The sequence below is a fragment of the Trypanosoma cruzi genome, genomic scaffold, assembly GCF_000209065.1.
Source record: "Trypanosoma cruzi strain CL Brener 1047053516609 genomic scaffold, whole genome shotgun sequence".
Classification (NCBI taxonomy): domain Eukaryota; phylum Euglenozoa; class Kinetoplastea; order Trypanosomatida; family Trypanosomatidae; genus Trypanosoma; species Trypanosoma cruzi.
In genome coordinates, this window is record NW_001849464.1 from 80,237 (window position 1) to 101,945 (window position 21,709).

Below are 21,709 nucleotides of genomic sequence, written 5' to 3' on the forward strand. Positions count from 1 at the left end.
AAAAAAAAAAAAAAAAAAAAAGATATAAATAAAGAAATCCTCCCACCACGCGCACACACTGATAGGGAGAATACATACTGCCGCATACATACACCCGCCCAATGAGCACAGTAAATGGAAGGATAAAAAAAAAAAAAAAAAAAAAAAAAAAAAAAAAAGGAAAATTTAAAAAATCTCTCCTATTTTATATTTTATATTATATATAAATATATGTATATATTGTCGGCTCCCCACTAACATACATGTCAGTTCCTCGGGCGTGCATAGAAACAGAGAGAGAGAGAGAGAGAGAGAGAGATCCACACATGACAAAACCCTCAGCAAACGGCAGCCAATCACACAATCCAAAGAAAAAAAAAAACAAAAACAAAAACAAAAACAAAAACACAAAACAAAACAAAAAAAAAGATAAAAAAATAAATTAAAATAAAATAAAATTTAAAGAAAAAGAAAAAGAAATTTGTATAATTTTATTTATGTATCGCATAAATATATAAATATATAAATATATAAAGTTGTCAACTTTCTTTTCAATAAAACGTGTCTTCCACTTTTTTCCTTTCATGCCTTCTCTCCAAATGCAAACAAACACAATCCCCCCCTCCCCCCCCCCTTTCCCTTAAAAAAAAAAAAAAAAAAAAAGAAAGGAAACGACATCCAGATGCAAAGTGTAAAAGTGTTTTGGACACAACGGGCCCAAATAAAAAAGAAGAAAAAAAAAAAAGAAACAACGGCGCTCCTTCTTCCTCCTTTCCAATACATACCAATGTATACTCCCCAGTGAACACACAGTCAGCCACACAACCAGAGACAGACAAAAATAGAGAGACGGAGAAACATTGAAGGAAAAAGAAGTGCCTTTACAACACTGTCATTCTCTTCTCGTTTGCATTTAAGAAAAGACGGCAATTCAACAACAACACAAAAAAAAAAAAAAGAAAAAAAAAAAGGAAAAAAAAAAAAAGAGGGGTTGCACGAGCGGAGACAGGACGTATAATAATATATAATATAATATAATATAACATATATATATATATTTATTTATTTATTTATGTATATATAAAAACAACAGCGACGCCGTTAAAAAACAAAACAAAACAAAACAACAACAACAATAACAACAACAGAAAACAAAAGTAAAGAAAATCAAAGAGTATGTAAACGCAAGGGGGAGGGGGGAAGGCAACAAAAAGAAAATAGGAGTGTGACTAATGAAACAGCAAAAATGGGTGACGAAGTGCATCGCCAGCATGCATACGGCGTCGCGGGTCACGTTCAAAGCACCGAGTGATGAAGTCATTCAATTCCATCGGCCACACTTCTGGGTGCCGAAGAGCAGGCGACACGTAGTTTTCCTCCAACGCAGCAAACATGTCCGACGCCCCCCATGAGCTATACTCAAGTCCATTGATCATTTGCAGCAAAACACACCCGACACTCCACATGTCGCTGGATGCGCAAAATACCGATGTGCGGTATGCCGCGTAGTTTGCATTGCCACAATCGGAGGCCCAATAGACCTCCGGTGCCATGGTGCTAAAGTCCCCAAGCTGCATGATGGGGGCATCAAGGGGCTGTGCAAGTCCAAGGTCGCCTAACACAACTTGGGGCAGCGTTGGCACTGCGGTATTGCTTTGGGCGCCAGATAACTCCCCCGCAGGCGGTGAATTGGCCTTGCCCAACTCCGGCCCACCGGGGACCCACGGGGTGGAAAGGAGGATGTTATCGACCTTTACGTCCAGATGACAAAGAGAACAGGAGGCATTAAGAAACTGTAACGCACGGCAGAGGCTGCGTGCCACATGCTGAATTTCCTGCACGGAAAAAAGCAACGCCATGACCGTCTCACCCAAGTCGTTTAAGGAAATGTCGGGGAACGAAGAGTCGGACGGGGGGGAGCCGGTGCAGAGTTTGCTACGAGCCTGGATACATTCCCTCAGTGAAGAGGGATAGAATTCAAGCGGAAACCAAAAAGCATCCCTCTTAACATCGTACATGATATCCCCAACAAGACTGGTCACAAGTCGAGCCCCTTGCAACAAGAAACTCTGAGCATGCAGGCGGGACTCAAGAAGGCTCATTGAAACATTGCATCCTGGGTGTGCCGCCTGCTGCTCTTCCTGTTGGGACTGCAGGGCATCATTTGCCTCGGCGTCACGAAGCGCATTTAGTTCCTTTTGCAGCATTTGCACCTCGTCTTCCAAGGACTGTCGACATACCGTCACGCGGCGCAGGGATTCAGCCTCGTCCAGTGACCAAACCGCCTGTATACGACTAACCTTTATAGCGACCAGGCGACCATTTCCTACACCGGAGAGAGCGTTTGTATCGCTCTGATATTCGTTTTCATTTTTTTGTTCCGCCCCCTCCTTCGCCTCGGATTTAACTATGGCGGGAATCACAAAACCATAGTTGCCACGACCAAGACATATGCCCAAGCTGTTTTTGCCCAAAGAAACAGGACAGCTGCGGCGAAAGTAGGTTTCTAACTCCTCCTCACTCAGCAGAGGGGTAAAAGGAGACCCTCTTGGATCGGGGTAAATCGAACTTAGCTCCTGCACCGTCGGTTCTGTTGCACGGACCAACCTCGCACCGGCGTCCTTATTTTCATCCTCGACGCAACCCTTGTCTTCTTCAAAACTTGCCGGCTCTTCAGAAAAATGGCTCTGCTTCCGCTCACTCGATACCGCTTCTTCTCGCTGCGCACCCTCAGGGCAAGAGGTGCCGGTGTGCGTGGGCCCACCCGTCCGCCGGGGCGCACTCCACTCATGAATAAACCCCATGACATCCTCCGGGTGCGCAGTGACGAGGTCCATGATGAGATGATTGATTATTTCCCGCACGCCACACCGCCGCATCCAGCGATCACTAACATCGAGCGGTAACGAATGACATTCCTCACCCATCGTTGCCTTTCCCAGTCACTCTACCTCTTTTCTACAAGACAAATGAGAACACACTCACAAAAATAAAAATAATAATAATAATAATATTCCAATCCTTTTCTTTCTTGCTGTCTCCACTCTGCCGCGTGGCTGGGCTCTTAAGCCATACGCAAAAGAAGAAGAAAAAAAAATACGTATATTTGGTGGAGGTCGCAAACATCACATCACGCATGCATGAGGCATAACCAGGTGGCCCGTGCACCTCCCACAACATCTTTCGGAGCAGCCACAGACAGCACGAGTGGGAAAGTGACAACACAATAGCACACGTAAGAAAGAAAAAAAAATAAAAATAAAAAAATAAGGACAAAGATAAAGATATAAAGGAAAAGAATTTGTCCAACAGCAATGTGACCTTATTCTCTTTTCAGTAAGCATTCATGCACGCTCCTTCACTCTCTTTTTTTTCTTCCTTTTTTCCTTTCTTTATGTCGTTCCGGTGTGTGTGTGTGTGTATTTTCCCGCGCTCGTGTATTCTTCCGGGGGAGCTCCTGAGGTTGTACTAATAAATCTATGTCCCGACAGATGTCATGTCTCGGGAGTATTGCTGGAAACAACACCGAAACATGCACACCTGCAGAGAGAGAGGGAGAGAGAGAGAGAGGGACAGGGAAGGAGAAAATAGGGGGTTTAGGGAGTCAATGAAACAATCATCAACAGCGCACAAAGAAAACCCCTTTTCTTCCCTTTTTTTTTTTTTTTTTTCTTTGAGATATAAATATATATATATATATATATATATATATGTTGGGAAAAAGCCGTTGACGGACATTTTGGAGTCAACAATGCAGGAAGATTTACTCCCACAGAATACAACAGCAACAACAAAAACCACCTGACATTGAAAAGAGAAATAAACGCACAAAAAAACATATATATATACATATATATGTATATATTCTTTGTGACATCGGCAAAAATATAATTAAGCTTCCTCCAGTTCCACCAAAACAACACCCCCAGTTCCCCACCGCCACAACCTTCTCTCTCTTTCCTTCTATATATATATATATATATATATATATATATATATATATATATATATATATATGGAATGTCATATATAATTTTTTTTTTCTTTTCCAAACTTCATTGCTTCAATGGTTACCATCTAACAAAACCACATCTCTATGGAAATAAGATCTCAGCCACAAGAGAAAGTAGTCGAGACAAGACAAAAATCATGAGGATAATACTAATCATTCAAGTGCTATTCCTTAACACTCCTACTTCTTGGAATTTATGCCATGCGCCACACTGCCGCTGCTGCTACTCCCATTGACGCCAGTAGCAGCATTAGACGACACGCCTGCGGCGGATGTGCTTGAAACGGAAGGCGATGATGATGGGGATGAGGCTGAGGAGCCGCTATTGCCTTTTCCCTTCGAGGCCCGTTTCTTTAATATGCGTTCCGCTTCACGATCCTCCTTCTCCTTGTACCATGCCTTCTTCTTTTCCCGCAACATCTGCCGTATGTTTTTCCCCTCCAACGTCCGTGGCGTGGGAGCCGAAGGAAAAATAACACTTCGGCAGTTACTTGTCCCGCAGCTACACGCAAAGGGTGGCATATTTTCATCGCACAGCGTTGCGTAGTCGACAGTCAATTCCTCTCCCACGTTTATTGTGCGCTTCGCAACAAGAGTGAGCGTACGACCCTGCATAAACTGCATATTTGGTTCACACGAGTGCCGAATTGCCACCGCCTGGTGCGGTCGATCTCCACGAAGAATGACGCAGCCAACTGTGGGGTCTTCCTCGCCCAATTTGTAGAGCGCCTGAGCAACGACAGGAATGGGGTGAATGGCGTCGCTGAACAGACTTTTACCAGCGCGCACAGTTTTGCTTGCACGTGTAGAGAAGTTCCCCTTGGAGTCATGACTGATGAAGTACCACGGGCGACGTGCCGCCTGCTCCCGCACCGCACGGATGATAGCGTTGCGGATAAAACGGTCATGGTCCCATGACTTATCGCCCTGCACCATCACATCCGCAAAGTCACCCCCGTCCTTCTGATTGTACCACATCCCACAGTTTGGGTTAATCTCCAAAAAATACACGTCGCCCTTTGGGTCAATGCGGAAGTCAACACGGCCGTAACCAACTCCATTCATGATGTGACGAAATGCGTTGCGGGCCGTGTCAATGATGTGCGGGTAGGCGGGATCGTTGTGCGGCAGGAAGCTGTAGGCGTTTTCGTTGCACTCCATCGTCCACTTCTTCTCAAAGTATGCAAAATCATCGTCGTTCTGTAAAAACTTAAACATGAGTGGCTTAAAGACCTTCACACCGAAAAGGCTCCCGCGGTCCGCGCAGGCGAGAACGGTGCCCTCACGGCCGCGAATAAACTCCTCGACGAGCGCGTGGTTAAATTCCGCCAAAAAGGCTCGCACCTTCACTTTGAGTTCATCCAAAGTGTCACAGCGATTATCCTTGTGAATGCCAACAGAGGCGTACCCGGAAAGATGTTTCACAATGACGGGAAACCGCAGGTGGCGACACTTCTTTGCCAGCCCCTCCGTGCTCTCCAGAAGCACAAAATTAGGCGTGTTCACACCCGCGGCACCAACGAGGAGCTTCATGTCAATCTTGCTGGGCTCAAAACTATGCGAGTCTGTGCCCGTGAATGCAGCGTTGTGTTCCTCAAGCGCCTCCACCACTTCAACGCCCGCCCGCTTCTCATCCTTCCCACCATCACAAAGATTGAAAAAGACATCAAAGTTGTTTGATGTCACCAATTCCCGCACCCGAAGATAGGACTCGCTCTTCCGCAAGGAGACCTCCGTAAACGTATACCGTTTCTTGTCTTTCACCCAGTGCGCAGGACTGCAATGATAGTTGTCAACATCAGCCGTCACAGAGTCGCTGCCCTCGTAACTACTGTTGAGAACACACACACGAAGCTTAGGTGTCGCCAATTTTTTTTTCTTCGGCTCGAGCTTTCTCTTTATGCGACGAGAATTTACCGCCCCACTCGCGGTCACGGTAGGGGTGGTGGAAGAAGTTGAATTGGCCCCGCCACTCGCCGCATTGCGTGATGCTCCCCCGCCTATGTGTGCAGACGCCGTGTTTGCCACTGACACCGATCTCTTCACTTGCTTTTTCTTCAGACCTGTCTTTCGTTTCAACACCTTCTTCGTCTGCTTTTTTCGCCTCAGCCAGGAGACACCACCGCTGTTATTCATATTCCCATTGCCGCCGCCGCTGCTCCCACCACCATCGCCCCCACCGCTGTTGCAAACATTACTGTTATTGCTGTTGTTGTTATTGGTGCCAGATGCATGGGACACCGTCATGGATGCCGTCGTTCCGTTATGGCTGCTATTGCCGCTCAAGTGCCCCGCGGTGGATGGACTGCCCGTGGCGTGTCCGCTGCCTGCATGCGACGTCCCACTCCCATGACCCCGACTCGAGCCAGCACTCTTTTGCGGCGTAGTTGCAGGGGCGCTAGACGCCCTGTAGCGTCTCGATTCAAATCTGGCTGCTCTTGCTGCTGTCACCATCATTGCCGACCACGCAGTTCCACACATGGCGGCTGAGGGAACTGCGTAGCAGGCTGCGATAGCGACGCCTGAGCGCTGTAGGGCTAGTCTGAGCATCACTGCAAATGCGGCCACAGCGGAAACTCACTCCTCCCCACACACCCTAACCCACAGAAACAAAAAACTCAATAAGGAAAAAAGATAGAAATAGTACCAAAGTAAGGTCAAAGGACAAAAATGATTTAAAAGACTTGGCTCGTGCCCCTTTTCCAACAAACAGCAAAAAGGAATACCCGCTCCGCATCAAGTAACAGAAACAACCACAACAAATCATCTAACATCACTGCTGGCCTAGAATTATACAAATAACAAAAACAGACAAACAAACAACAACAACAAAAAAATACAATAAAAAAAAAATAATAAAACAAAAACGCATTCATGTTCATAGAATTTTACTCAAATATAAAGAAAGAGACGTGCATACGGGGAGCATGGCCCTATTGCTGTTTCACGTTCACACTCACGTGCTTGCTCAGGAAGACACCGGCGTACACGTGCTCGCTGCGTTCCAAGAAAGGCTTCGCGGCGTAGCAACAACAGAGTCTGTCGCACGCGGCACAAACGCCGATACACGGTGCGTCAGAGATCGTCTTCCACATCTGTATTTTGCTTCGGCTTCCCGGGGCGCACTCGACCGATGATCGGAAGTTCCAAGGGGTCCTGCAGCACCGCTTCCCTGCCATTTCGCCACTGGAACCGCAGCACGCGCGAGTAGTTTTTGCATCCCCAGTGCGTGTTGTCAAAGTTCTGCTCCGCAATGTACAACAACCGGGGCTGCAGCCGCAACTTCCGAAGCTCGCGGAGTCGGTCCTCCCCTCCCGCGGCCTCCACATCATCCTCCACCCGCACCACAACGGCAATGTGGCCCTCGGGCAGGTCGCGTTCTTCCATCGGTGACCACACAACGACGTCAAGGACCCGTGGCGCGAGGTGCTTGCGTTCCTTCGCCGTCGTGGCCTCCGCGGAGTTCAGCAGCTCGAGAGTTTCGTACTCCCGTTCCCTCACCATGGGCCCGTGGAACTCAAGCGCCGACCAGTACTCGGGGGCATCTGGCGCCCCATAGATGAAGGACATGCCTCGGTGCAGGTAGTAGGTGCGGGCAATGAACTCCGCCGCCACCCAGCGGATCCCGGTGCTGCGGGATCGCAGAGTCCCCAACAAAAACGGCTCCTGCCGCACGTCGTGTGGATGCTCAAGTGTGACAAACGCCTGCGACTTCGAATTCCAGCGCCGGTGGCAATTGCTGAAGGCGGGAATGCCGAGGGCATAGCCGAGTAAAGTGCCGTGGGGCGTAGCGCAGTGCGCTAGCGGATCGAACCTGGACCGCGGCGGATGCAATGCCGGCCCCGACGTGTCGCGCCACCAATGTAAACCAAGAGTGATGCAGACAAGAAGGAACAGCAGCAACACAAAAAGCGCGAGGGCGGAAAGCCCAAATTGTTTCTTTCGAGCTGTGTGAATCATGGAGGACTACGCCTTTGTGGTAAAAGGTCTCAAATCCTTTTCTCACCAAACTGCCGCATAATAAAAAAGGTAGAAAAAAAAGAGCAGCTACACGTTGGGCGTATATTATAGCGGCACGAAAGCATGTGCACATGGATGTGTGGGATTTGTCACACAGGAAAAGAAGCATGCACCTTCACGATGCAGAAAGAAAGGCCCAGGTTTGTAAAAATAGTATCGTCCGTGTTTCTTTGTGGGAAAAATATATTCACATAAGTTCAGTACCCAAAATAAAAACACAGCAAAAAGAAAAGAACAAACATATAATAATAATAAAAAATAACCACCACAACAACAACAACAACATTTTTTTCTTTTTATAACGTTTGCTTTAACTCCGTGGCAAAGTTCTCTACCGGTGTTAAAGATCACCACCATCCTCGTCTTCAAAAATGACGGTACGCTTGCCAATTCGAACCAGCCCCAAAACTTTAAGGCCCAAGGGGTCCTGCAGCACCGCTTCCCTGCCATTTCGCCACTGGAACCGCAGTACGCGCGAGTAGTTTTTGCATCCCCAGTGCGTGTTGTCAAAGTTCTGCTCCGCAATGTACAACAACCGGGGCTGCAGCCGCAACTTCCGAAGCTCGCGGAGTCGGTCCTCCCCTCCCGCGGCCTCCACATCATCCTCCACCTGCACCACAACGGCAATGTGGCCCTCAGGGAGCTCATGCTCCATCTGTGCAGGCCACACAACAATGTCAAAGACCCGTGGCGCAAGGCGCTTGCGTTCCTTCGCCGTCGCGGCCTCCTCGTAGTTTGCAACTCTGACTGGTTCATACCGTCGCTCCTTATCACGTTCCGCTGCTTCTAGCGGGTTGAAGAAGTACGGGGTCGACCACACCTCTTGCGGTGTCGGCGTCTCAAAATATTTGATGCCTTTGTAATGAAAGAGAATGCGGGCAGTGTACTCCATGGATGACCAGGGGCTGCCCGAGCAGTAATTCCCCTTGGAACCATCGTTGTGGTCAGCAACAAGCTCTGGATGACCAAAACGTGTAATTACGAGTCGTTCTGCACTGTAACTTCTATGGCAGTTGCTAAAAGCCGGGACACTGAGAGCATACCCAAGAATTGTGCCATACCTCGTGCGACAGTGTTTCAGTGGGTCAAACAGCGGATCCCCCTCCGCCGAAAGAGGGTTCCTTTTGTTTCCCCTCCATCCCCATAGAAGTAAGACGCCGCAAATCAGCACACAAGCCAAACATGCAACTCTTCCAAGCGATTTGTTTTCCATGAATCCGGCGGCCATTGTATGTTATTTTTGGCTTCTACTCAAACAACATTCCAAAAAAAAAAAAAAAAAAAAAAAACTTAAAAAACACAAGCAACCATATGAAACAAACAAACAAACAAACAAACAAAATATATCCACATCCCCGCTTGTAAAAAAAAAAAAAAAAAGATGCATACGGGGAGCATGGCCCTATTGCTGTTTCACGTCCACACTCACGTGCTTGCTCAGGAAGACACCGGCGTACACGTGCTCGCTGCGTTCCAAGAAAGGCTTCGCGGCGTAGCAACAACAGAGTCTGTCGCACGCGGCACAAACGCCGATACACGGTGCGTCAGAGATCGTCTTCCACATCTGTATTTTGCTTCGGCTTCCCGGGGCGCACTCGACCGATGATCGGAAGTTCCAAGGGGTCCTGCAGCACCGCTTCCCTGCCATTTCGCCACTGGAACCGCAGCACGCGCGAGTAGTTTTTGCATCCCCAGTGCGTGTTGTCAAAGTTCTGCTCCGCAATGTACAACAACCGGGGCTGCAGCCGCAACTTCCGAAGCTCGCGGAGTCGGTCCTCCCCTCCCGCGGCCTCCACATCATCCTCCACCTGCACCACAACGGCAATGTGGCCCTCGGGCAGGTCGCGTTCTTCCATCGGTGACCACACAACGACGTCAAGGACCCGTGGCGCGAGGTGCTTGCGTTCCTTCGCCGTCGTGGCCTCCGCGGAGTTCAGCAGCTCGAGAGTTTCGTACTCCCGTTCCCTCACCATGGGCCCGTGGAACTCAAGCGCCGACCAGTACTCGGGGGCATCTGGCGCCCCATAGATGAAGGACATGCCTCGGTGCAGGTAGTAGGTGCGGGCAATGAACTCCGCCGCCACCCAGCGGATCCCGGTGCTGCGGGATCGCAGAGTCCCCAACAAAAACGGCTCCTGCCGCACGTCGTGTGGATGCTCAAGTGTGACAAACGCCTGCGACTTCGAATTCCAGCGCCGGTGGCAATTGCTGAAGGCGGGAATGCCGAGGGCATAGCCGAGTAAAGTGCCGTGGGGCGTAGCGCAGTGCGCTAGCGGATCGAACCTGGACCGCGGCGGATGCAATGCCGGCCCCGACGTGTCGCGCCACCAATGTAAACCAAGAGTGATGCAGACAAGAAGGAACAGCAGCAACACAAAAAGTCACGGATACTTGTCGTTGAGCTTCAGTAAATGCAAAGACAGTCACACCCTTTGGGACAGCAGCGAACGTTCTTATCGTTCCACCATGCAAGAATATGCGCAACGTGGCCTCCGTGTCCACAGCGGACACACTGAACAATGATACACCCGTCTTTTCTTGCAGAGGCCAGGACCGCATCATCACCACTTCCAAGGCCCGTGTTGAACGGATTACCGGTGGCGGTGCCATTTCCCCGTCTTGTGTCCCGCAGCAAAGGCATCCCGCAGACGGCACATTCGGTGATCGGTATTTGGTACACAGGTGGGATTTTACCACTGTTGCTTTTAGATTCTTCACAATCCACACTTTTCCTGATGAGTGACATGGGTGACTTTTTACAACGATATGCGCTAAGGATGGCGCTTCTTGTTAGTTCTGCCTCACGGAACTTGTTGGTCGCCCCTACCGTGGAAAATATCATAGCAACTATCGATACACAACGATAACACTCCACGGGGTCAATCAAATGAGCGGTGATTTCAAACGGCATGGGTCGGTCGTTTAGGATCGCCGGCAATAACACGCAGCAGACAGCCACCCCCGCCCAAAACGGCTTCCTTTGCTCCTGCATGCTCTTTACAAGCTCATGTAACGCGGGAGCTAGCAGCTGCAATGCATACCGCGAAGGTGCATGCGGCGATACCCCTTTTATTAAATGGCGCAACATTAGAAATGCATTTGAGACATCTTTGAGCGCCTTTCCCTCCCGCAAAATCAGGGCATTCTGACACAAAGCCACAGATGGGTAATTTGCATAAAGACAGACGTCATTCAGTTCGTAGACTCCTGTCCGCAAAATGTTACTCGAAACCAGCAGAGAAGGTAGCACCGCTCCAGCCATGTCGCTTCGGACCGAAGTAATTCGAAGCGCTTGCTGTGCGCGTCGGCTTTGCAAGTGGTACTGATCATCTTGATTATGATACCCAAGCCGTCCAGATGCCTCCATGTAGTCCGTGTAATACCCGCTCCAGCTTCCCCCACATTTTTGTGGTACCATTTCATGGGACGCTGTTCCCAATATTGAGGGATTTGCCGTGCCAGTGACCGTCTTGCTCTTCGCCTCTTCCTTTTTTTTCTTTGCAATTTGTGGCAGCTGCCGCAGTCCCCATGCAACTACATCGCCACGGGGCATGAAGACAGCCGCGAACCCACGTCCAGGATTTTGCACTCTGTTTCCCCCGACCTCATCCAGAAAATGCACCCCACGACCTTGTCGGATGTAACGGCAACTACCCGCATCTTCCTCTAGTAAGACCATACTCCCACTGGAGATGTTGCGAAGTATAAAATTCTGACGCTCTGAAATGATGCAACCCACATCGAGCTCCAGTGCAGACCACCAACTACAGAGAAATGCAAAATCGGATAAAAATGGCGACACGACAACTCCGACGGCGCCCTTGTTACTATTGCTATTGTTGCCATTGTTATGGCTATTGTCTTGTCTAGAACAGCTGCTGCTATTTTGCCTCTTTTTGTTATTGTTGTTGTTTCTGCCGCTGCTGCCCAGGCCTGGATACATTTCCGCCAAGGTGGTGCCTGTCGATAATTCGGTTTGGGACCGCAATGTTGCGGTGTCACCCCGTGATGGGCGGTTATACGTGGCACCACCGCCACCTGCTTCCCCCACGTACGCAGCGAGGTACGTTTTTTTTGCCTTTGGCAGGCGCGACAGCACCTCCTCCATCAGAAATGACTGGAGGCGGACGACCCGATAGTCGACATCCGTGCTGCTTTCTGCTGGAAGCCCATCAACCAGCCGCCACACGCAGGGCTCTTTAGGGTACGCGACGCTGAAGAAAACTTCCCACTCCATACGCACTATAACGGATGCGGGGTGTGGGTCCGCTTGCCTGCTGCCTGCAAAAGCGCGCTCAAGACGAATCGTGACCACTATCGTTCCATTCGAATGCGGCAAGGGATCACTCACCGTGATAGGGAGAGAACCCGGTGCGAGGGGTAGCGTGGGTCTCCCAAGCGCAGGGGTCTCCGAGGATGCTGCAAGGCGTTTGGCAACCAAAACATCACGGTGGACCGCATCCACACACAACATTGCTGTCCTGTTAACCGCCTACGCGCGCTGTCTTGTCCTGCGTGTGTGTGTGTGTGTTCTGCAACCCCACCACTCGGAATAGCGAGTATCAATTCGCGGATCACACAGCAGATAAAACCACCACCAGCAACGGCTCCAAAAGAAACGCCAAAAAAATGTCCCAATTTGTTTGCTTCCTTTTCCGCTGTGCGCGGAGTTAACCACAAAAACAACAACAAAATGAACACATAAATAATAATAATAATAATAGTAATAATAATAATAATAATCGACACAGCGCCAAATATAAAAACAACAACAGGTAAATAAATATACGTACACACAAACATATCGATATTCATTTCCCTGACGCCACTGATATGTGTTTTTCAAAACCCTTCCATTTCTCCCCCTCTTGCACCGCACGGTGTTTAAACGGCACCTGCATCCAGTTGGTTTGCGGCATCTTTTAGTTCCGTGTTTGGCGGAGACTTTGGGCCGTGACTCCCTAACCCCCAACCCCCTTTTCATACCACCCTCACCACCTCTTTTGCTTTGTCCCCCCACCCACTCTCACATTCTGTTTGCTCACAATTCCTCTATTTTTGGCTCCGGGCCGTACATAATCTTCTCTCCAAACAACGACTTCATCTGCCACTCCTCCCGCAAGCGTTCCTCAACCTTAGGCTCAATGAACTTCTTGAAGAACCACGATCGCCGCACCGAGACCTGTTTCCAGTAGTTATGCAGTCGCACTTGCGACTTGGCGTAAAATTTCACAATGGACTCCTCGAGCACCTCCAGCATGGAGGGACCGGCGGCGGAAAAATACATCTCCTCCGCCTCGAGCGCCGTGACGGGCCGAGCCTCGTCCTTGCGACGCTTCACCTCCCTCTCCACCGCCATGTACAATTCCTCGCGAAAATCGGCGGGAGGCTTAAACTCCAAGTCCGTCCAGTGCCCGCCACTAAATCCCTTCACCTGCGGGTAGCGCACAAGATTTTTTGTCAGCTCCGGCACCTCGTCTTTGTTGATCTCGTAAAATTTAAGATTTGGAAGTCGGTCGGCGCTCTGGTGACAGAGAAACTCAAAGCTCTTGTCTACGGCGTTGCAGGCGGTGCAACGATTCTGGTGGTACCGCACCACCATCACATCATCACTTTTCGTGAAGTACTGCAACTTTTCCCGCATCTCCTCCACGGAGCGGATGGGCTTGACGCACTTTGTAGGGAAGTTCGTCCATATGGGGTTCAGCGCGCGTTCGTTTTTTGTGCTCAACCCACTGCGGATCCCCGCGCTGTTCATCATGAGTGACTTCATTTTGTGTGAATGGGACTGGTAGAGCTCGAGCTTCTCCCGTCGCTGTCGAATGCCCTCCACGACCCCTTTTCCCTCGCCCCCCGTGGCGGGTGCATCCCGAAAAGGATCGCTACTCATCTTCTCCGCTCGTCCCAATCACGGAAAGACCGGCGTGTGATGACAACTCCTCGTTTTTTTTTTTTTTGTGTGTGTGTGTGTGCGGTGGGCATGGCAGCGTCAAGAGACAAACAAAAGAAAAGGAAAAGGAAAGAGTGCCACACATACACTCACACAGAGAGACAGAAAAAAAACGGCCAGCAAACACACAAACGCAGAGGGTGAGTGGGCAACAACAACAAAAGAAGGCAGGCACACACAAACACAGGGGCAACAAAAAAAAAAAAAAAAAAAAAAGGAGGAACAACAACGAAATAAACGTGTGGAGCCCATCCTACTTTTCCTTTTTTTTTTTTTTTTTTTTCTTTTTTTTTTTTTTTCTTTTATTATTATTATTATTTTTGCATATTTTTTTTTTTTTTGCCCTTTCCCCCCTCCCCCTCGCTTGTTTACATATTCACGCCGGCAGGCACAGACGGACGTGGATGTGGCCACCGTGACGGAGCACATGTGAATTGTGTGAATATTTCCTTTCACGAACAGGAGAAGACCACAGAGAGAAGAAAACAACAAAAAAAAAAAGGAGAAGAAAAAAAGAAACGGCAATGACGAAGACGATAACAACATCCCACACACACACACACAAATAAATAAATAAATAAATAAATAAATAAATCTCTTAAAAAAAAAAAAAAAAAAAGAGGGATGCGTACAGGCAAATGCAAGTAACCAAGATATGTAATAAAAAGGGGAGGAAATGAGGCGGCACGGGAAAGGTGGAGGGACAGGGACGAAAAGGAAGAAAGAAGGAAAAAAAAGGAAAAAAAAAAAAAAAAAGAAAAGAATGAGAACGGTTGGGTAAAATAAGAACAATTTTTGTGTTTACTTCCGTTTCTGAGCAGAACAGGGCGAACCCATTATTTATTTATTTATTTATTTATTTATATCTTCTTCCTTTGCTCTTAAAATGACTTTCTTTCCTTATATACATACATACATACATGTACATACATACATACATATATATATATATATATATATGCATATGTATGTTTTTTTCCCCCCCTTGTCTGCGTTGTTGTGTCAATATGTGCCTCATTCCCTCAACATACTTTCCCTTCTCTCCTTAATTCATTTGATTTTATTTTTACATGAGAAATATCTAGTTCTTGCCTGTTGCACAGCTCCCCTCCCCCTCCACCCAATATTGTGCTGTATTTTTCCTGCCAATATTCCCCCATTTTCCATTTTCCTTTTTTTTTTTTTTTTTCTTCTTTTTCTTCTTTCTTCCCTTCACCATTCTTCGTTTGTCTTCCTGTCAATTCACTGCCATCCTCCCACGCGATCCACATGAAATCAGCACATAAAATAAGTTAAAAAAAAATCCCCACGCACAAATACCAAAAGGGATAAACAAACAAAAAAAAGGAAAAAAAAAAAGACGTAAATAAATATGTTTACATAATGACTTTCAAGGCAAAAGATACAAATAGTAAAAAAAAAAAAAAAAAAAAAAAGAGAGAGAGAAAGAGAAAGAAAGAAATATGAAAGAAAAAAAAAAGAAAAAAAAAAGAGGTGGTGGCAGGTAGAAGAACCAGACAAATCCAAATGAATTTCTAAGAGCAGCAATTCACCATCCTCCTATTCTTTTCTCTGTCCATCTGTGTCTATGTATATATATATATATACATACTCACTCACACAGTTTAACTTTCGAGCATTTCGTTTATAGATGAGCAGCGATGGCACGTCGCCCCTACTGGCCCACCCCCCTCCAGCAAATGTGCACTGCCGCATCACCACTTTTAGATCCCTCACGTCGGCTCAGCGTTCATCTTTTTCCTTTCATCCTCCGATTTTCCATCTTTCTTTTACGTCTTCAAAGAAGAAAACAATAAAAAAAAAAAAAAGACACTTTCTTTAACTAGTGTGCTCGACCTAGGGATTGCTAATACTCGTCGTGAACATAACTAGAGTCTTTTACCAGGTCATTCTCACTGAGCTCTTTTTTATTGCTCCTTGGGGACGAAGTAGAAAATTTGGCTGATTTATTTAAAGATACACCTGGCCCTAACCCGTTAGCACTGGCAGTCACTTTTGTTTTCTGGTTTCCCTTCAGTTTTCCTGAAGCATCACCCAACTCGTGATAAGGGTCCCCCCGCCCACTCTCATCCAAATCTGAATCACCCGAACGCGAACTCGTACTGCTACGAGATATGGAGGAACTTGAAGAAGTCTTATATTTCACCTGTGCCTGGAACTCCTTTGACGAGAGCACCGCGGGCCGCTTCTTGGCGGAAGCGGGTGTCTCGGACTCATAGTCATCGTCGTACTCGTCATTCCTTGGCGTGGTACGCCTTGCATTCACCACAGCCTGGACCTCCTGTGACGAGAGCACCGCGGGCTGCTCATTAGCGGAAGCGGATGTCTCGGACTCATAGTCATCGTCGTACTCGTCATTCCTTGGCGTGGTACGCCTTGCATTCACCTGTGCCTGAACCTCCTGTGACGAGAGCACCGCGGGCTGCTCATTAGCAGAAGCGGATGTCTCGGACTCATAGTCATCGTCGTACTCGTCATTCCTTGGCGTGGTACGCCTTGCATTCACCTGTGCCTGGACCTCCTGTGACGAGAGCACCGCGGGCTGCTCATTAGCAGAAGTGGATGTCTCGGACTCATAGTCATCGTCGTACTCGTCATTCCTTGGCGTGGTACGCCTTGCATTCACCTGTGCCTGGACCTCCTGTGACGAGAGCACCGCGGGCTGCTCATTAGCAGAAGTGGATGTCTCGGACTCATAGTCATCGTCGTACTCGTCATTCCTTGGCGTGGCATGCCTTGCATCCACCTGTGCCTGGACCTCCTGTGACGAGAGCACCGCGGGCCGCTTCTTGGCGGAAGCGGGTGTCTCGGACTCATAGTCATCGTCGTACTCGTCATTCCTTGGCGTGGCATGCCTTGCATTCACCACAGCCTGGACCTCCTGTGACGAGAGCACCGCGGGCCGCTTCTTGGCGGAAGCGGGTGTCTCGGACTCATAGTCATCGTCGTACTCGTCATTCCTTGGCGTGGCATGCCTTGCATTCACCACAGCCTGGACCTCCTGTGACGAGAGCACCGCGGGCCGCTTCTTGGGGGAAGCGGGTGTCTCGGACTCATATTCATCGTCGTACTCGTCATAACTTGGCGTGGCATGCCTTGCATTCACCACAGCCTGGACCTCCTGTGACGAGAGTGGCGACACTGCCCTCTTTTTGGCGGAGCGGGCGGATGCCGCAGATTTTTTGTTGCTGTTATACTTGTTGTTCCGCTGCCGCCTTCCATTTCTTCTGAATCTGCGCGATGATGACGACGAGGATAAAGATGAAGAAGATGTGGATGCGGTGAAATTACTGAATACATCGGCCTTTTTAGAAGACTTTGGTTGCGCTGGTGCTTCCGTCCTCGTGTCAGCCTCCTGTGGGTATTTACACCTTATCGGTGTGTTTAGGGAAGATTGAAATTCGCTGGGTTCCCCCTCTAGTGTGTCTGCCGCTGCTTTTGCTGCGGCGGCCCTTATTTTTGCCGCCGCGACGGCTTTTGCTGAATTTACTGTTTTTTTGTGTGCTGACGTGTCCGTTTTTGCCGTCTTCTTCGTTTCTGTGGGCATTTCCTTGGATGGACGATGATGCACGGCTGTGTGGAGAGATGATTCTTGGTTGGCTTTCCTCGCACTCGTTTGTCTCTGCGAAAGTGGGGTTTTCTTACTGTAATCCATAATTGCACCACAAGATGCCGTGGCGGGCCGATTGTTGCGTGCGGAAACGTCATACCCTCGTCTCCATGATCGGTTTCTACCGCTGAAGGATCTGTTGGCCTGGGGTGGATGTGGCTGACGCCTTCTCGCAGAACGCTGCCGCTCCTGCTCCTCTTCCTCCATTTCTCGCCGATGCGACGCGTATCCCTTTTTGGCAGAAAGATCCTCTAACTCTCGCCGCCGACGTCGCTCAAAACGCCGACGTAACATCTCGCGGCGTCTCCGCTCCAGCCGCCGTTGTCGTTGCAACTCATGCCTTCGTTCGGCGAGTTCTCTTATGAGCAACTCACGGCGGGCCCAGTACTGCGCCAGGTGTGGATCCTCAAGGTCGTTGTACGGCGGCAAGAAACGATCCTGCACCGGGCCCAGTGAAAACCCCACTTCTCGAGAGAGAACACGTATTGTGGAGGATTGAGCCGTCCCTGTTGTTGTTGTCGCTGTTGGGACTCGCGCGTTCCCCTCCGGAGGGGTGAGCGGAGTTTGTAGGGCCGTCCGGGGACGCCCAGAGCCGTTGTACGCATCACGCCCACGCGGCGACAACGGTTTAATGGGCGGCAATGCCTTTGACATGCTTTCTCCCTTGGCTTCTTCTTGACTACTACTACTACTACTACTACTGCTGCTGCTGCTGCTGCTGTTCCTCCTGGCTGCTATGTAATTTGTATGTATAAATAAATAAATATATTTATGCCTGTCTGTCTGTCCGTGTGTCGGTGATGAGGAGGCAGAAAAAGAAAGCACACACAAACAAACAACCACCACCACCACCACCACAACAACAACAACAAAAAAAAAACGGTTTCTCTTCTCTCGCTTTCTTTCCCTCTCACTACTATATGCCTGTATACCTATGCGTTTGTATGCTATCTTGTTTCCCCTCACGGCTCAACCAAACGTCGTGCGCAAATGCACACGAAAAGGGGGATAGGCGGACAGCGGCCAAAATAAAAAAAAAAAGAAAGAAAAAAGAAGAAGAAAAAAAAAAATGTGTCTTCATTTCATTCCAACGGTAAAGGGAGAGCCAAACACACAGGCACAACAACAAAAACAACAAAATATTAGGTTGAAAATAAATAAATAAATAAATAAACATCAAAAGAGATTACAAAAACTTGTGGGCGTGCAAAATGACGCACACGTGAGTATACATACACGCAAATAAAACAATCAAACAAAAAAAAAAAAAGAAAAAAAAGAAAAAAAAAAGAAAAAGCAGTCGGGAATAATTACCAGCACACACGTACACACACACACACACATGTAAGCATATTTTAAATCCCATCACCCATCCATTTCTTCATCTGTAGTTAAATGTCTGCTTGTACATCTCCTACAACAAAAGAAACAAACAAGTGAGTAAAAAACAACAGAAAATAAATTTCCGTCCACCTCCACCTCCTTCTTACCCGACTTCACTTCATTTCATTTCATTTCTTTTTTTTTCTTTTCTTTTCTTTTCTTTTTCTTTTTGTTGTTGTTGTTGTTGTTGCCGTCGCCCCTCCACTCCCGCACGGCAAAAAGAAGTGAAAAGCGCAAACAAACAAACAAACAAAAAAAAAAAAAAAAGACGCCCTCCGCTCCCCTCCCTTCAGTCCCAAAACAAAACAACACACACACAAAAAAAAGCAGCGGGGAGATGGGGGCGGCAATGAATCGCGTGACGGCAGCGGTTAGGGCACAGAAGGGAAGGGAAGGGAAGAGGGGTTCAACCCCGCCCACAGCTGGAGACACGGTACGTCATATACATGCAGGTGTCATGGGTGCCCGGGTGTACTGTGGGGGGGCAAAGAGGCATGGAGAAATCCACCGCCACCTCAAACACACACAGACAGACAGACACACAGACACACAGACAGAGGCAGAGAGAGAAAGAAAGAGAAGGGGTGGAGAGGGGAAGTCACGCGCAAATAAATACAAGTGGAAGTGAGAAGCGCAACATTCCTCTCAAAAACAAGTCAAAAAAAAAAAAAAAAAACGGTTCCCACTCCCCCCATCCGTACGTAAATGCATATAACATTTAGAAAAAAAAAAGAAAAAAAAAAAAAAAAGAATGTAAAAACAAAAACAAAACAAAAAAACAAAAAATCGAACATCCCTCCACGTCACGTGCATTATTCCCCCCCTCTCCTCTCCCCCCCCACTCTGTTCTGTTTGGCTTTTTTCTTTTCTCTTCCCGCCCCCCCCCCCTCCTGTCCCAATATTTTCTTCCTTCACTCCCGCCCAGTGACGCACCAAAAATGTAGCTGCAGCCAAACATCTGGTGCGTAGAAATGTGTACATGTTAAACGTATATATAAATATTTTCAAAAGACAGGCGGTTAATTACATGTCTTTATTCACATCCTTCTAATTTCTTTTCATTAAGAAAAAAAACAAAAACAAAAACAAAAACAAAAAAAAAAAAAAAAAAAAAAAGCACACATCCAAAGCAAAATAACAACAAGAATACTTACATATATATATATAAAATATATAAAATAATCATGTACGCATATAAATATATAAATGAATGTAATCATCATTATTATTATTATTATCAACATTATCAGCAGCAGCAGCAGCAGCAGCAGCAGCAACGTAACTTCTGTGAGAGGGAAACGGAGTGGAACATCAACAAATTAACATTAAAGAAAGGAAATAAATAAGGCGCCAAACAGTAACACACGGGAAATGTCCAAGTAAAAAACAAAAACAAAAACAAGAAGAAACAAGAAGAAAACAAAAAACAAAAAAAAAAAAAGGTTTGATATTTTCTCTACCAAGTAAACAACAACAATAATAATAATTGCATGTCTGCATGTCCGTATGCGTCATTATTGCACGGAAGCACATGTAGGCCTCACTGTGTGTATTTTACACTCCCTGCAGGACAAAAAAAAAAAAAAAAACGCACAAAACACAGAAAAAAGAAAAAGACGGGCCAACAACAACAACAACAATAATAATAATAAAAGTAAGATTTAATAACAACAAAATATAAGTACGTGAATAATCGCTCCCTTTCATTGCCGTTACCTCCCCTCTCTCTCTCTCTCATTCCGCAAAGGAAATATAAATATATACACACACAAAAAAAAAAAAAAAGAAAAAGAACACTTCATTTGCATTAAATTTAGCCCATATGCCTGCGTTACTTTTCTTTTTATTTTTATTTTTATTTTTTTCTTGTTGTTTTTATTTTTATTTTCCCCCCCCCCCTCCATATTTCTTCTGTATTCTCTCTCTCTCTCTCTCTCTTTCTCTTTCCTTCTTTTCTCTCTTTTTATCCAAAGGAATTTACAGCCGTCTTTCCTTCTAAAGTTTACACTTCTCTCCTTCTCTCTACATGTATATGACATATATGTAATATAATATAATGTGTAAGTAAAAATAAGCATGCATGCATGCATATATGCATATATATAACATACAAATGTATTTTGTGTGCCTCTCTGTCTCTTCACTTCCCTCTGTAGCAATAATTCACTCGTTCTTGGACGATGTTTCCTCTTCATTCGTCTTTTCTTCCTTTTTATTTTATTTTATTATTTATGCATCATTCATTTTTTTTTTTTTTGACTTAAACGATGTTCTTTCCTCTTTGTTCCAAATAAATATGTAAATACAAATGTAAATATATCTTTCAGTTTTCTTTCTTTCTTTCACGTTTTTCTTCTCCTTATATTTATTTATTTTTTTTTTCTTTTCTTTGGTGGCGTTTTTTTCAAGTTTTCTTTACTTCCGTCTGTGTTTGCCCTTCCAGTAATAATGGTGCTTTTTGATATAAGAGAGAGAGAGAGAGAAAGAGAGAAAAAAAAGGAAAAAACAAAACAAAACAAAACAAAAAACCACGCACCCTCACGCAACGTCTTCTACTTCCTTTTTATCATGGATGCAGCTGCCGCGGTGGATTGCCCCACGTTTCTTGACCAACGCACACTGGTAGTGGACTCGTCATGGTCCTGGCACTGCCAACAGTAACATTTACTGCCGCGGTACTTCCAGCGTAGTAAGGGTGATGATGATTTGGTGTAGAATGTGGCGTGTACCGGTG

The 21,709-nt window shown here is 47.0% G+C and overlaps 9 protein-coding genes across 9 annotated transcripts, besides 67 other annotated features; all 9 read right to left on the reverse strand.

Annotated features, from left to right (window-relative positions):
* Positions 1–37: a microsatellite.
* Positions 1–5,014: a sequence feature (heterozygous, Esmeraldo-like haplotype).
* Positions 125–164: a microsatellite.
* Positions 181–221: a sequence feature (AT_rich).
* Positions 272–298: a microsatellite.
* Positions 347–432: a microsatellite.
* Positions 486–514: a sequence feature (AT_rich).
* Positions 622–651: a microsatellite.
* Positions 924–964: a microsatellite.
* Positions 1,000–1,062: a microsatellite.
* Positions 1,087–1,126: a microsatellite.
* Positions 1,209–2,906, reverse strand: Tc00.1047053506543.10 (hypothetical protein, conserved; the record flags this gene model as incomplete). The annotated part of the gene is made up of 1 exon (XM_805336.1): positions 1,209–2,906. The coding sequence occupies one exon, from the start codon at positions 2,904–2,906 to the stop codon at positions 1,209–1,211; it is 1,698 nt and encodes a 565-aa protein (XP_810429.1).
* Positions 2,968–2,992: a microsatellite.
* Positions 3,217–3,279: a sequence feature (A-rich).
* Positions 3,524–3,564: a microsatellite.
* Positions 3,623–3,654: a sequence feature (T-rich).
* Positions 3,658–3,691: a microsatellite.
* Positions 3,817–3,844: a microsatellite.
* Positions 3,944–3,996: a microsatellite.
* On the reverse strand, positions 4,172–6,541 carry Tc00.1047053506543.20 (hypothetical protein, conserved; the record flags this gene model as incomplete). The annotated part of the gene is made up of 1 exon (XM_805337.1): positions 4,172–6,541. The coding sequence occupies one exon, from the start codon at positions 6,539–6,541 to the stop codon at positions 4,172–4,174; it is 2,370 nt and encodes a 789-aa protein (XP_810430.1).
* Positions 5,015–5,194: a sequence feature (areas merged during assembly that could not be assigned to a particular haplotype. This can correspond to areas where the two haplotypes were merged or to regions with more than two copies in the genome that were merged during assembly.).
* Positions 5,195–7,433: a sequence feature (heterozygous, Esmeraldo-like haplotype).
* Positions 6,132–6,180: a microsatellite.
* Positions 6,786–6,859: a sequence feature (A-rich).
* Positions 7,067–7,951, reverse strand: Tc00.1047053506543.30 (hypothetical protein, conserved; the record flags this gene model as incomplete). The annotated part of the gene is made up of 1 exon (XM_805338.1): positions 7,067–7,951. The coding sequence occupies one exon, from the start codon at positions 7,949–7,951 to the stop codon at positions 7,067–7,069; it is 885 nt and encodes a 294-aa protein (XP_810431.1).
* Positions 7,434–9,252: a sequence feature (areas merged during assembly that could not be assigned to a particular haplotype. This can correspond to areas where the two haplotypes were merged or to regions with more than two copies in the genome that were merged during assembly.).
* Positions 8,220–8,296: a microsatellite.
* Positions 8,352–9,239, reverse strand: Tc00.1047053506543.40 (hypothetical protein, conserved; the record flags this gene model as incomplete). Its single annotated transcript, XM_805339.1, has 1 exon — positions 8,352–9,239. The coding sequence occupies one exon, from the start codon at positions 9,237–9,239 to the stop codon at positions 8,352–8,354; it is 888 nt and encodes a 295-aa protein (XP_810432.1).
* Positions 9,253–9,271: a sequence feature (areas merged during assembly that could not be assigned to a particular haplotype. This can correspond to areas where the two haplotypes were merged or to regions with more than two copies in the genome that were merged during assembly.).
* Positions 9,272–10,306: a sequence feature (areas not merged during assembly with more than two copies in the genome that could not be assigned to a particular haplotype).
* Positions 9,277–9,300: a microsatellite.
* Positions 9,326–9,352: a microsatellite.
* On the reverse strand, positions 9,556–10,050 carry Tc00.1047053506543.50 (hypothetical protein, conserved; the record flags this gene model as incomplete). The annotated part of the gene is made up of 1 exon (XM_805340.1): positions 9,556–10,050. One exon carries the CDS (start codon positions 10,048–10,050, stop codon positions 9,556–9,558), a length of 495 nt encoding a protein of 164 aa, XP_810433.1.
* Positions 10,307–10,427: a sequence feature (haploid, non-Esmeraldo-like haplotype).
* Positions 10,416–12,485, reverse strand: Tc00.1047053506543.70 (hypothetical protein, conserved; the record flags this gene model as incomplete). Its single annotated transcript, XM_805341.1, has 1 exon — positions 10,416–12,485. The coding sequence occupies one exon, from the start codon at positions 12,483–12,485 to the stop codon at positions 10,416–10,418; it is 2,070 nt and encodes a 689-aa protein (XP_810434.1).
* Positions 10,428–21,709: a sequence feature (heterozygous, Esmeraldo-like haplotype).
* Positions 11,833–11,937: a microsatellite.
* Positions 12,716–12,754: a microsatellite.
* Tc00.1047053506543.90 (hypothetical protein, conserved) lies at positions 13,053–13,901 on the reverse strand (the record flags this gene model as incomplete). Its single annotated transcript, XM_805342.1, has 1 exon — positions 13,053–13,901. One exon carries the CDS (start codon positions 13,899–13,901, stop codon positions 13,053–13,055), a length of 849 nt encoding a protein of 282 aa, XP_810435.1.
* Positions 14,156–14,177: a microsatellite.
* Positions 14,219–14,302: a sequence feature (T-rich).
* Positions 14,435–14,480: a sequence feature (A-rich).
* Positions 14,525–14,556: a microsatellite.
* Positions 14,560–14,580: a sequence feature (AT_rich).
* Positions 14,674–14,725: a sequence feature (A-rich).
* Positions 14,798–14,825: a microsatellite.
* Positions 14,863–14,933: a microsatellite.
* Positions 15,128–15,169: a sequence feature (T-rich).
* Positions 15,375–15,452: a sequence feature (A-rich).
* Tc00.1047053506543.100 (hypothetical protein, conserved) lies at positions 15,829–18,246 on the reverse strand (the record flags this gene model as incomplete). The annotated part of the gene is made up of 1 exon (XM_805343.1): positions 15,829–18,246. The coding sequence occupies one exon, from the start codon at positions 18,244–18,246 to the stop codon at positions 15,829–15,831; it is 2,418 nt and encodes an 805-aa protein (XP_810436.1).
* Positions 18,272–18,328: a microsatellite.
* Positions 18,343–18,365: a sequence feature (AT_rich).
* Positions 18,431–18,450: a microsatellite.
* Positions 18,618–18,662: a microsatellite.
* Positions 18,744–18,766: a microsatellite.
* Positions 18,846–18,888: a microsatellite.
* Positions 18,910–18,935: a microsatellite.
* Positions 19,093–19,144: a microsatellite.
* Positions 19,145–19,165: a microsatellite.
* Positions 19,210–19,241: a microsatellite.
* Positions 19,497–19,533: a microsatellite.
* Positions 19,698–19,761: a microsatellite.
* Positions 20,039–20,091: a microsatellite.
* Positions 20,122–20,190: a microsatellite.
* Positions 20,223–20,251: a microsatellite.
* Positions 20,358–20,414: a sequence feature (A-rich).
* Positions 20,548–20,592: a sequence feature (A-rich).
* Positions 20,598–20,627: a microsatellite.
* Positions 20,807–20,863: a microsatellite.
* Positions 20,893–20,936: a sequence feature (CT-rich).
* Positions 20,999–21,094: a microsatellite.
* Positions 21,185–21,208: a sequence feature (AT_rich).
* Positions 21,304–21,366: a sequence feature (CT-rich).
* Positions 21,442–21,466: a microsatellite.
* Positions 21,478–21,501: a microsatellite.
* Tc00.1047053506543.113 (hypothetical protein, conserved) lies at positions 21,542–21,709 on the reverse strand (the record flags this gene model as incomplete). The annotated part of the gene is made up of 1 exon (XM_805344.1): positions 21,542–21,709. A coding segment is annotated over one exon (168 nt), but the record flags the coding sequence as incomplete, so codon positions are not given.